The sequence below is a fragment of the Mytilus trossulus genome, chromosome 5 (genome assembly GCF_036588685.1).
Source record: "Mytilus trossulus isolate FHL-02 chromosome 5, PNRI_Mtr1.1.1.hap1, whole genome shotgun sequence".
Lineage (NCBI taxonomy): Eukaryota > Metazoa > Mollusca > Bivalvia > Mytilida > Mytilidae > Mytilus > Mytilus trossulus.
In genome coordinates, this window is record NC_086377.1 from 42,344,727 (window position 1) to 42,357,983 (window position 13,257).

Sequence of the window (13,257 nt, forward strand, 5' to 3'; positions counted from 1 at the left end):
ATTTGTATGCACTTTTATGTATCAAGGTGATCACGTTTTAAGACATCCCTCTTGGATCTGCCAATGCCAATGTACTGCAGTTTTATAGATGAAATGATTGAGATGTTCAGAATATATCTTTTGAACCAAGTAAAAATAAGGGATTTCAAATTGTGAGATGGTACCATAATATTCATTTGGCTTATTTGTGAAGATTTTCATTAGTTTGTGTCCCTATCATTATTGACCCTTATTTTAAGTAACGGACAGGTATTTTTTTAATTGTAAACTACTTGAGTTATTTTTAAATCATGGTTATACCATGTAAAATTATATTGACTATGATATGTTTTAATGACATAAATCTAGCTTAAAAATTGCAAGTGCAGTTGTGTTCATTTGCTTGAACTTTAAGTCTTAAATCTTGTCAAGGCCACATGTGACTTTTTTTATCCCAGTGATCGAAGCGTTAATCAAATCTTCGTAAATGAAAATTTGATATGAGAAGTGCTGATTAAAAAAGACGTCTACGAAAACTTCATTGATTTGCCTTGTTTGAACTTGTGTCTATAACTAGTTTTAATGAACTGTCAGTAAAAGAGTTCCGATCGTAAGAGTTGAATTATGATGTTTTATAGTATATATTATGCTGATACTAAATGTTTGAGTTGGTATTTAAAACCTTTAATGTTATAATGCTTTGACAATTGAAACAGCAAATGTTTTGTTTGAGTCTAAAAACACTCTTTCATATTGTTATAATAGGAAGCCTAAAAACGTACATTTGTATTTCTTAATCTTTTACCTTATGTTTGCAATTGCGAGTATTTTTTTCTCTTATTTGTTAATGTTTTATAATTGTAATTTGATCGCAAAATATTGAATGTTAATTATTTTAAAGATTATCTTAATTGTCGAACAACAATATCCGATTTCAACGATTTATAAGAATTGGTGAATATTTATTTGTTTCCATGTAGTCTGTTCTATGTTTCTATGTCGATATCTCTGCTGTTGTAGTTGTCATTCATATGTACTAGTGTTTTTCTATTTGTCCTTTTTATTTTAAGCCATGGCGTTGTCAGTTTATTTTTAATTGATGAGTTTGACTGTCCCTCTAGTATCTTCGTCCCTCTTTCATAGCAACTCTCTTAAAATTAAAAACCAATTGTTCAGAGAACAATTGAAGGTCTTCCCACCTCAAATTAAATGTTTTTACGTAACTTTTTGAAGTAGCAAAAATATATTGAAGTGCAGTAATCTGGAAATACAAGATAATAAAATTGTTATATTGAAATAAAATGTATGACTTACCAGTACTTAAAGCCTTGGAAGTTTAACAATCACATCTTCTTTCTTTGCTGATTAGTCATTATCAACTATTTCACCTCATGGCAGTTGCAATTTTATATATTAAACAATGCACAAGAGCTAAAACAATTGAGTGAAATACTGCTTAGTGCTGATTTTTCTTAAGGAAAATACATACCGTTATCTTGATGATCAATTATCACATTCAGAAATCATGGACAACGTCTTAAAATTGTATATTATTGATGCTAAAGTATATACATATTTTTGGTAAACATTTTTAAATGTTAGTCTTTGATTACCAAAGTAAGAATAAAACTTAGAATTATGAAATAAACAGAAACATTTGTGTATACCTTTAGAAATTATCTATTTTAATCGTTCATTTTGATTAATTGATTGAATTGGGTTTTTTTGGCTTCACATCCAGTGGCAAATTTTCATGCACCTTCAGGATGACCGACCCATGAGCAACTATAATTGTCATATATGGTAATTGTTGCCAGAGCCCTGTTTGTTATCAGCACTAAATCATGTTTTAGTGCTGATATCCGCCTCCTACGACGGGGACGAAGGGTTGGACTTTAGGAGGCATGATTAATTGATTTATGATATGCTTAAAATAAAAATTAAAACTGACCTTCGTCTTTTACTGTTCACATTTATGTCTACCTGTTTTTTTTTAATTTTTACCCCGTTCAGTCATTTGCAATTACTATTTTCAGTGCTTCATGATAACTGTAATATGTAGGAATAATGACAACCTGTGTATCAAGACATCCTTTCACATACACATGATCAATAAGAGTTCCACCTTCTGTTGTTGGACTACTTACAAGCTGTCTGAAACCTTTTGATGACATGAAATTAAATACTGTACAACCACCTTTCAAAATATCTTGATTAAAATCACCTATTACAACAATTTTTTCTGATAAATCTTCCAATTTACAGATTAACATCTCCATGTTCTCCAAAAATTTTCCTAGATTATACCTCTGAGTTCTGTATACAGTAGCAACAAATATATTTTTACTTGTTATCTTGAAAACTATACATTCCAAGTTTGAGGTCAAGTTGCATATTTCAGTTTCCGCAGAAAACTTGTAAAAAAACCCTACACCACCATGCTGCATTTCCTTTAAAAAGGAATAATATGAATTGTTATCTTCGAAAGCCAGAGATCTAGGCAAATGAAAACCATCATACCCCATCATTTCAAAGCAACTCAATTCTTGATTTGCCCAAGTTTCAGTTAGACAAATATAATCAGCACTTCTGAAGTCTGGATTTTGTTTCATATCTTCTGCATGAGTCTGTAAACCTTGAATATTGTGATACATTATCTGGAAAGATTTTGTATGTTCCTGTTCTTCATTCTCAATTTCAGGCAAAAAATCAGTCATTTCTGAAACACCCTTTACAATATCCGGATCACAGAAGATTTTCTTGTCAATTTTTTCAGCTTCTATGCTTTCAATGTGAAGACCAGACTTTGAGGTAACTCTGCTAAGGGCTACATATGCTTGACCATATGTGAAACATTTATTCAAATCAACAACACATTCTTCAACTGTTAATCCTTGAACTTTGTGAATTGTGCAAGCCCATGCTAACTTCAATGGAAACTGTTTTCGTAAACAATTGCGTAAAGGAATGTCTTCACTTGAAGGTTTCAATCCAACACAGCGTTTTCCACTAATGATTTTTTGTACCTTTGCATTTCTTCCTACTCTTTCATTGTCAAAGTGAACATATATTGTACTTGGGAGGGAATTCGGTGAGTAGTCTTTGATAGATATAACAGTTCCCATTACACCATTTACTAAACCATCTGATGTGTCCTCATTTTTAATAAGCATTACTCTTGCTCCCTCAGATAGAAGAATAGATATCGGAAGACTAGCATCAGACTTAGAATAATGATTTTTTTTCAGAGTCAATTTCCCGGAAGTTTTGTCTTTTTGAAAATCTTGTGCTTCAACTAGTTTTGGTTCTGTACATAGCTTCATTATCATCTCCTTGTTAAAGTTATCAACCTCTGCATTTGTAGAATATATGTGCAATGCTTCATCAGGGCTATCACCAAAGCAGTGTTTTAATGCTTCTTGATCAGATGATGACAAACTTTCATTTTTCTGCTTAACACGCAATCTATTTAGTAGTTCAGCAAACATTCCATCTTCACGTTGACGCATTATTTCATCCAACTCTGCAATTTCAAACAAGCCATTCCATAGCTGATTTGAGGGATTAGAAGGATCGTCTACATACAATTTGTCTACCCTTTTTGTTCGAACAGGCGGTAACTGATAAAAATCGCCTACAGCAATTATTGAAACACCTCCAAATAAACAATTGTCTGGTCTTTTTTTAACTTGTCTAAGTCGCTCATGAACGAAAAACAACAATTTCTTATTGACCATTGAAATTTCATCAATTATCAATATTTGCACATTTTCTAACTTTGTTCTGAGTGAATTAATTTTGTCTTCACTTAGAGTTGCATGATCAGGTGAGAGTGATTTGAAAATTCCAAGAGCACTATGAATTGTCAACCCATTGATATTAAATGCAGCCGTTCCAGTTGGAGCTGTTAACAGAACTGTGAGATCGTCTGGATTATTTGTTGTTTGTGCTAATATTCGAGTTGCTTCATATTGAATACACTTGATCAAGTGACTTTTACCCGTTCCTGCTCCACCAGTTAGAAATAAATGTAAAGGCTCTGGTGTTTTTCCATTTGATTTCTGAATGCACCAATCTCTAACTTTATATAGAATTCTTCTTTGTTTCAAATTCAAACTCCTAAGCCTTGGAATAATTTCATTTTTTGTGAGAGAAACAGACAGCAAATTAGTTCCAACAGATGATGAGCTCGTTTCATTATTCAAATCTGGTATTGATAAATCCTCCTCAATCACACTAGATATTTTACCTTCATCTATACATTCTCTTCTATTCACTTCTGCTTCTGGGCATAACTCACACCAAGCATCTTCTTTAGGATCTTTTTCATGAAATTGCTTTTCTGCTTCCTCTAAATCATGACCATTTTTCACAAAGTCTGACATGTTTTTGATAACAATTGCTTTCACAGAACTTAATGTGTTATCACCTTGAAACTTAACTTTTCCACATGTGAAGAAATTCTCATAAGTTTGAAATTGCGGTGGTTTCAACTGTTCATCATATCTGTATGGCAAATACAGTTGCAAAATGCTTTGATAATATTTTTCTGGGGAATTCTCCTGAGAGAAACGTGGATATTTTATAACTGCAGGTGAAGTTCTTGTGCGTTTTCTAATATATCCAAGTGAGCCATCAAGTTTGAAGGTTGTGTCTTTATTAATTTTCTGTGGTAATTGTGATTCTAGTATAACACTGTATTCAGAAGTGAATCTTGCAAGACACAATTTGATAAAGATATCAATGTGTGGTCTACCTTTATATCTATCAACAATGTTGTTCATCCAAGTACTATTTTCATCTTCATCTTCATCTTCACTGTCACTATTATGCCTTTTTCTTTTTGAAGACTTACAACTTTGTTGTTTCTCCAGGTCTTTCAAAGGAATGCTCATTCTACATGGATTTTCACCCACCGGTATAAATTCTACTTTCCTTGAACACTCTCTTAATCTCAATCCAGTTACTCTAAACACTGCTTCTTGTGCACTTATCTCTCTATGGTGCAAGTATGAAGTTCCAACTTTTTTCATAGTCTGTTGAGCATTTAGATTTCCTTCTTCTGCTTCATTTTTAGTCTGTTGGAGAAGTAATCCTAGCTCTCGCTCAGCTTTACTTATGTAACTTATAATATATACAACACAGGAAAATGCATCCAAAATATATTGTATGTACATGTTTGCATCCCAAGCCCTCAAAAGATGTGGCTTATACTGATTGGTGTATATTTCATTCGGCTGACGTTTGAGAACTACTGTATTGCGATTGGTGATAAAACGATAATATGTTTCAAAGCTTTCTTGAGTTAGTCCTATCTTCTTGAAAATTTCAGAAACATCTAAGTTTTCATCTTCATGCTTTTTTATAACTTCCCATAAGTCGGACAATATTTCCTTTGCTAATTTTTCGTCGTCCTCTGAATCTTGATCTGGATCACTTGGTTCTGAGATAAATGTTCTAGTTGAGGGAGGTCTGGGGAAATTAAAACGACATACTGTTCCCTTTTTCTTGCATGATTTTGAATGTTTTTTGCTGTGTTGGTGTACTGCCATAACAATGTCATGCAATTCTTTGTCTTTCTGTTCATCTGGTATCTCACATGTTATATACTTGTCAATAAAGGTAATAACGTCATCAATATCATCTTCGCCAAATTTTGGAGCATTTTCTACCCAAAATAAACAATGTGTGTGGGGAGAACCTCTTTGTTGAAATTCAACTCGGTAAAAATAGTCGATTATTTTTCCTATTGGTTCAGCTTCTGACATGACAACATTCTTCAGAAACAAATGAAATCTTTGATCAAACATTCTTACTGTTGTAACAGGATTGCTACAAAGAACTTTACATTTTTCATCCCATGTCATATTTTCACAATTTCTCATGTCACCTTGCTGTTTTAAAATTGTGTTTACAATTTCGGACCATCTGAAGTCTGCAGAAGAAAAAGAACAGAAGAATGTGGGGACTCCTAACTGTCTTATCATTGCAAATATATCTTTTTGTGAGCTTTGCCAATAGGGAGGAGTTCCACGAATAGGTTTTAAATATTTTATAGCTTCATCTTTCTTAAATAATTCTTTTAAGGTTTCCTTGTTGCAAAGCATTTCTCTTGTAACTTTCTTGCCTTCTTTCGAAAAAGGACATTGTTTTCTAAGAGATATCTGAACGTTTGAAATCACGCTATTGAGCTCTGTTAAATATTGACTGAAAAATATGTAGTTGGTATCTCTAGCAAATCTATTTTCAACACTCATTAATCGAAGATTAAAGTATCTTCCAATAGTCAGTTTTTCATCACGGTCTTCATCCTAAGTATTTTTACCTGATGGAAAGTGCACAGGAAAGGTTTTAGCTTCGATACCTGGTTCTTTTAGGACACTAAGAGGATTGTTATTTTCTGCTGGAGCTAAATTAAATACTTGATCAAAGCATAAATCTAAAGCCTCTTGTCCTATGTCAGCAGGTTGTAAACAAGTATCTAACTGAACACCACGTAACTTATCATCAATGTAGCTATACTGTTCGCTTTCTTCTTCTCTTTCATTGCCTACTTTCGAAGACTTTGACATGTTTTCAAACGCATCTTTCTGTATTTCTTTATTCCCCATCATCTCAGTATCATCAGAATCAGATTCATCATTCACTACTTGATCATCATTTACCTCAGGGATAGGGTTTATCCATTCGTCATTGATAGCGACATCTTTATACCACACGTTTTTATCCTTTAAATACACAAGTGCTTGCTCCAAATGGTTTGGTCTTACATATTGATATTTGTCATAGCCTTTGTAGTTGAGCTTTCTCTTTAGTTTAACCTTAAGTAAAAGACTTTCATCTTCTGATCGTGGTAGTAAAGTAGTAACTTTTTTCAAATCAGATGGTACACAAACTACAGGTCCATGAACACCTTTTTGTCCTCCTTTTGGTAAAGCCATTATCTTCATGAATGGAATGTTCAGGGCTATAAGTTGTTGCTCTATTGAATTTAGCTGTTTTAATTCTACTGGAACATCTTCAAGCATTAAACCATTTGAAAATGAATCTGCAGGTATTTTACCTTTCAGCATTTTACGATGACAAGTATAACAAATCCATAGACTTGTTCTGCATGTTCCTTCAAAAGCACATTGAGTATTGCAGTCATCTGTACATATGTGTTTATATTTCTCTGTTGTGCATGAATCATATATAGAATAATCATAGGACCCCTTTTTACAGATCAGAACCTGTTTTTCAAAGAACAGCCTCAAGCAGCAAGAACAAACACATTCTGGACCTTTCTTAACTGCATCTTTAAATTTTCTGATAACTTCAGTTATTTGTTTGTTTTCCTCTTTTAAATTTCCACGACGTGTTTCTGTTTGTTGTTTAACCTTACATCTATGTGAATCATCATCTGCATACTTCTGTATACTTGCTTGTTTCACATGTTCTCTGTGCTTTTCATCTTCCTTATACTTTTGTACACTTGCTTGTTTGACATGTTTCTTGTGTTGTTCATCTTCTTCATACTTATATTTACTAGCTCGTTTCAATTTTTCTCTGTAATTGTCATTGTCTTGATATTTCTGAATTCCAGATTGTATTAAGTTATCTCGGTAATCCTCATTTTTTTTATATTTCTCAGTTCCAGATTCTTTTAAAGTATCTCTGTAATCTTTGTCCTCTCGATATTTCTTAATGCCTGCTTGTATTAAATTATCTCTGTATGTCTCATTTTCCCTATATTTTCTTTTCAGCTTGGAAATCTTTCTTGCTTTAAATTCTTCATCTTTTCTGTACCTTATCTTTTCTTTTTCAGCTTTTGATAAGACTTTTGATTCATCATCCGAATAGTTATCAGAATCATTTATTTTCAATGTTGACACCTCACATTTCCTATCAAATTCTGACTTTTCCCTTACAACCGGACTAGATTGCATTCTGTTTTGATACCTTGACTTCTGACTTACAGCTGTGACAACTTCGTAGTGATCGATGCCAGTTAGATGTTGAAGATAGATTGCCTGAACATTAATTTTGTTTTTCCTACATAATTGAGATGAAGAATATTTAATCCATGAATCATTGTAATAAGTGTAAATGTCAGTTTTAAGCAGGTCTGCACATGCCAAAATCTCCAACTCAGTTCCCCACACATTATTTTCTTTCATCTGGAGAGAATGTATGTGTTCTATGACAGTTTTAAATCTTGGCTGTAAAAAAGATTTAAACATTTCTGTATTTCTTATCAAATGATCAACTATAGCTTTTCTTATATTTCCATAAAACTCTTGTCTATTTGAAAGAGCATATGAAATAGCTCGAAACAAACAATTTCCATCACCTGTGATAGATTTTGTAGTAGATGGAGGGCCCATATCAAAAATAGTATTGGTGATTTGCTTGTGAATATGCTTGGTTGGTATCTTAACAATGAGACAAAGCTTTTTCTTTGCAACAGTGTTGATTGGTTTAAAATCATAAGACAAGTCAGTTGCAGACACAATTTTAACATCAGATTCATTTCTGTTTATATTATCATTGAAAGACACATTAGCATTACTTTCAGAACTATAGATGTCACATGTTAGGTTTATTTTTTCGTCAATGTTTGTATGGGGTGACCCTTTCTCATTTTCTTCTACAATTTCAGGCAGCTCAGAGTCACTGGTGTTCATTGTTTCGTGGTTTCCAATATCGCTATAGTTGTACAGTTCGTGTTCATGGTTTTCAGGAACAATATGGTCATCATTGTACATAACAGGTTCTTCAACCAAAACTATGCTTACTCCTGTAACCTCAAACCACTGATTTTGACTTGCTCCTGGTACCATGTTGCAACAGTATTGATAAAGATGATCTAGACTGCTCAATTTTAAAAGTAAACTTTTACCATTACTGTGCTTTAAACCAAACTCGTTTCTTGCATGTGAATCAAACAAAAATAAATTTTGGCCATGTTTCAAGGCTAAAAACGAAGTATCATATGCACATATAAAGCAAGCATCATAATCTACAAGGGATTCCTGTAAAGCTTGGTCTAATGGCAAAGAATTACCAAATTCACTAAAATCAATGGTTTCTGATGTATCTATTACAGCAGATATCGACTCTTTTAATGACAATTGCATCAATGTGCCTGATATATCTAATATTGGTGGTAGGTCGGATATTAATAAGTGATGATTATTACCACTAACACGGCTATATAAATCATTTCCATAAATCAGAACTTTATCTAAATATTTCTGATCCCAATAGGTTAAATCTTTCAATTTACTAAAAGCAAGAGCTGAACAACAATTTGCTACACATTGCTTACCACTGTTTAAACCAAACCTTATATCTCCTTGGTGAAAACTACCTTGTACAAATGTATTTCTAATACATGATCTACTAACCTTTACACAATCCTTAACCTTAGCTGTGTTTATGTTGTTGTTATATTGTGCTTTGAATGAGGTTTTGTTCTTTTTTTTACTTTGATGTTGTTCCAATTGAACTTTATTCATAAGTACTATTTCACTCTCTGTTTGTATTTGTGGACAATTGTTGTTTAGATCTAGTTGTTTAATCAAATTTTCATATTTCTTTTTAACAATCCTATTTTCATCCTGTTTTTCAATCTGATTTTGACCCAGTTTCTTTGTCTGATTTTGAACAATTTTTGTATTCTGATTATTATTCAGTTTTTCAATCTGCTTTTTATCCAGTTTTTCAATCTGATTTTTATCCATTTTTTCAATCCTATTTGTATCCAGTTTTTTAACCTGATTTTGGTCTAGTTTTTTAGTCTGATTTTGTTTTTCACTTTTATTCTGATATATATTATCATCATCTGTATTTCTCTTGTATTGATAGTTGATGCTCTGATCTAGTTTTTCATTTGCATTATCATATAAATGTTCATTTCTATTCTCATATATGATTTCGATTCCATTTTCTAATATATTTTCAAAGACATTTTCTAATATATTTTCAAAGACATTTTCTAACATATTTTCAAAGGCATTTTCTAATATATTTCTCTCATCTACATCAAAATCATGACATTTTTGAGAGATGACGCTCTGATCTAAATCATGACAGTTTGAAGAGATGACGCTCTGTTCTAAATCATGACGGTTTTGAGAGATGACGCTCTGATCTATATGTTGACAGTTTTGAGAGATGACACTCTGATCTAAATCATGACAGGTTTGAGAGATGACGCTCTGATCTAAATCATGACAGTTTGAAGAGATGACGCTCTGTTCTAAATCATGACAGTTTTGAGAGATGACGCTCTGATCTATATGTTGACAGTTTTGAGAGATGACACTCTGATCTAAATCATGACAGGTTTGAGAGATGACGCTCTGATCTATATGTTGACAGTTTTGAGAGATGACACTCTGATCTAAATCATGACAGTTTTGAGAGATGACACTCTGATCTAAATCATGACAGTTTTGAGAGATGACACTCTTATCTAAATCATGACAGTTTGAAGAGATGACGCTCTGATCTAAATCATGACAGTTTTCAGAGATGACGCTCTGATTTATATTTTCAAGAGAGGTGTTGCTCTGCTGTTTACTATTTGATTGGTTGTTGCACTGACCATCCCTTAGCTTTTTGGTTTTTTCCTGGTTTTTTCTCATTCTTTCTTTATTTTCTTTCACCTTGGTACTTCTTGCCTTTTTACTTTTTTTTGGCATTATCTGAAAAAGAAAACAAAGAAATATTAATTAATATCTTATATTTTAGTTTCTCAAATAAGTTGTGTCAGAGTAAACTACATTTGTAATGTGTCAGTTACACAACGCTGAATACTGTACAGTTAAAATATTGCACCAACCCATACTTGTGCTATCAAAAATCGTATTCATATCAAAATCAGGGAAATTATCCCTGAAAGTAAATTAGCTTCCTTAAAAAGTTTGTCTAGTTGTCATCATTTTTGCAGCCTGTTATTTTCATTGATTACTACAGTATGTGTTTAGATCATTGTTGCATAGTGTACTGTGGCTTTGGTTATGAATTCTTTTCAACTTAGCACTTTATTTGGACTTTAACTTTTTTGGATTCGAGCGTCATTGAAGAGTCTTTTGTAGACAAAACATGTGTCTGGCTTAAATGCAAAATTCAATCCTGGTATTTATGATGAGTTTATTGTAGTTTGTCAACTTTATTGTAGTTGATCTATCTTTGATAGTTTGTAATTGGTACTTGTTACACATCTAATATAGTTATGTATTTTATTGACAATAGACAACTGATAAATAAAAGTCTCTTATTCTCATATACCTGAAAACTACCAATTTGACAGATATTTGGCAAACAGTTATACCACATCTTCTTTTTAATATACACTCAGCAATAACCCATATATTTTTTTGTTTGGAGGTGCTTTGAACTTATTTAATTATCTAGATTTTTAATCTTAATGTTACCATTTAAAGATGACAAAGAGTATACTTATGTTGATAGTCTAATGCTTAATATCCAGTAACAAATTTTTTGCCTGCATGTTCAGGAAGAATAAGGATAACCAAACCAACTACAGTGTTGTTGCAGTTTCACAACTCCATAAAATTAAGAACTATAAGAATGTGTTATTTATGGTTTGATTGCCAATGAGTCATATATCCACCAAAACCCGAAAGACAAGGATGAAACAACTAAAGGATTGTAATGCAATCCACAAACAGCCCACTGTATAGTATGCTAAGAATTTACAATTTCCCTGTGATAACAAATACCTTGCAATGATTCAATATATATTAAATAGAGACAACATATTATTGACGATGCCGGAAAAGATCGTTTGTAAAAACCCTATACCAGTACTTATAGAAGCAGTCATTAACAAGACATTTGCCAGACAAATATTTTCAATCATAAGGCATTTATGTCATGTATGTACAGGATATTTATAGATTTTTTTTTATCTTTATATAATGTATTATGTCCATGGGACACAGATGATGCCCCCACTTGCATATCCTATAAAGTTATAAATGACAGTAAAAGTGATGCTGCCCAAATGTGTACTTGATCTCAGCTACGTGGTAATAAGTACTGAGTATTGTGTATAAGTAAAATGACATTTGGTTGAAACAAATTAAAGTAAGGGAAGGGAAATGAAAATTTCTTCAACTTTTCTATTTGTAAAGGGGCATAACTTCAGAACAGAAAAAATGACATCACAAAAATTGCTGAGTAAACTATGTTTCGTTGTAATACCCATTGTGTATTAGTTTCATTTATAACATTTTGTTTAAACAAACTTAAGACAACAAAAAAATAAAGCAATTTTTCCATTTGTAAAGGAACATAATTCTACAATGGTTTACGCGATACCAATGAAATGAGAACTTGATTTGTATTTTGTGTTTACAAACATTGTGTGTAAGTTTCATAACATTTGGGTGAGGCAAATTGAAGTTGGAGAACAGAAATAAAACAGAAAATTGTGAAGTTTTTCAATTTGTAAGGGCATAACTCTAGAACGGGTAAAGTGACATCACCAAAGTTTGAACTTGATCTAAGTTAACTAAAAATAAGCATTGTGTGTAAGTTTCATAACATTTGGTTGAAGCAAACTTGAGTAAGAGAATGGACACCAACTTTAGAATGCACTGAAGGATAAAACTTAATGCCCCCTCTGCTTAGACAAGGGGCATAAAAACCTCCGCTTAGTCAGGGGGCATAAAAACTAAGAGCTCCCATTGTCTAAAGGATGGAAAAAACAATTTAAACATTCACTCTTTCTTAAAGTGATATGAAACAAGTGACCTGTGAAAAATAATGTTATTCCAATTCTTGAACCAATGCATAAACTTAGTCATCTGTGCAGATTTTATCATTTATTTGTATAAATTTCATCTTATCGTCATTTTTTTTTTAATCAGTTAAGTGTTGTTGGGAAAATATGGCAGGTAATTAAAGTTTGTACTTTGAAGCTGAAGTTTAAAGATTGTCAACTGTTTATCAACAATCAACAAAAAAGCATGGATATTGATCATGTGTTTAACATGTACATTCAGATAAGAGTTAATTTAAAGGACATCCATGTGTATTGTGATCACAAGATTTTTACGAGATGGGTCACACTGAGGTCACTTTGCATAAGGGAAATATGTCGTCAGGGAATTGCTTCCTTCCAATGAAAATAAAGTAAACTTCTTTTAAATATGAACAAATTAAAGAATTTTCTTCAGAAAAAAGTAGATGTACATAAGTTTTTATAATGAAAACTAACCATTGACTTATAATAAAAAACAAGTGCATTATTTTTTTTAATTT

At 32.3% G+C, this 13,257-nt stretch overlaps 1 protein-coding gene across 1 annotated transcript; it reads right to left on the reverse strand.

Annotated features, from left to right (window-relative positions):
• Window positions 1-1,988: 1,988 nt before the first annotated feature.
• On the reverse strand, window positions 1,989-6,236 carry LOC134717961 (uncharacterized). Its single transcript, XM_063580462.1, has one exon. It carries the CDS (start codon window positions 6,234-6,236, stop codon window positions 1,989-1,991), a length of 4,248 nt encoding a protein of 1,415 aa, XP_063436532.1.
• Between the last annotated feature and the right edge of the window lie 7,021 nt (window positions 6,237-13,257).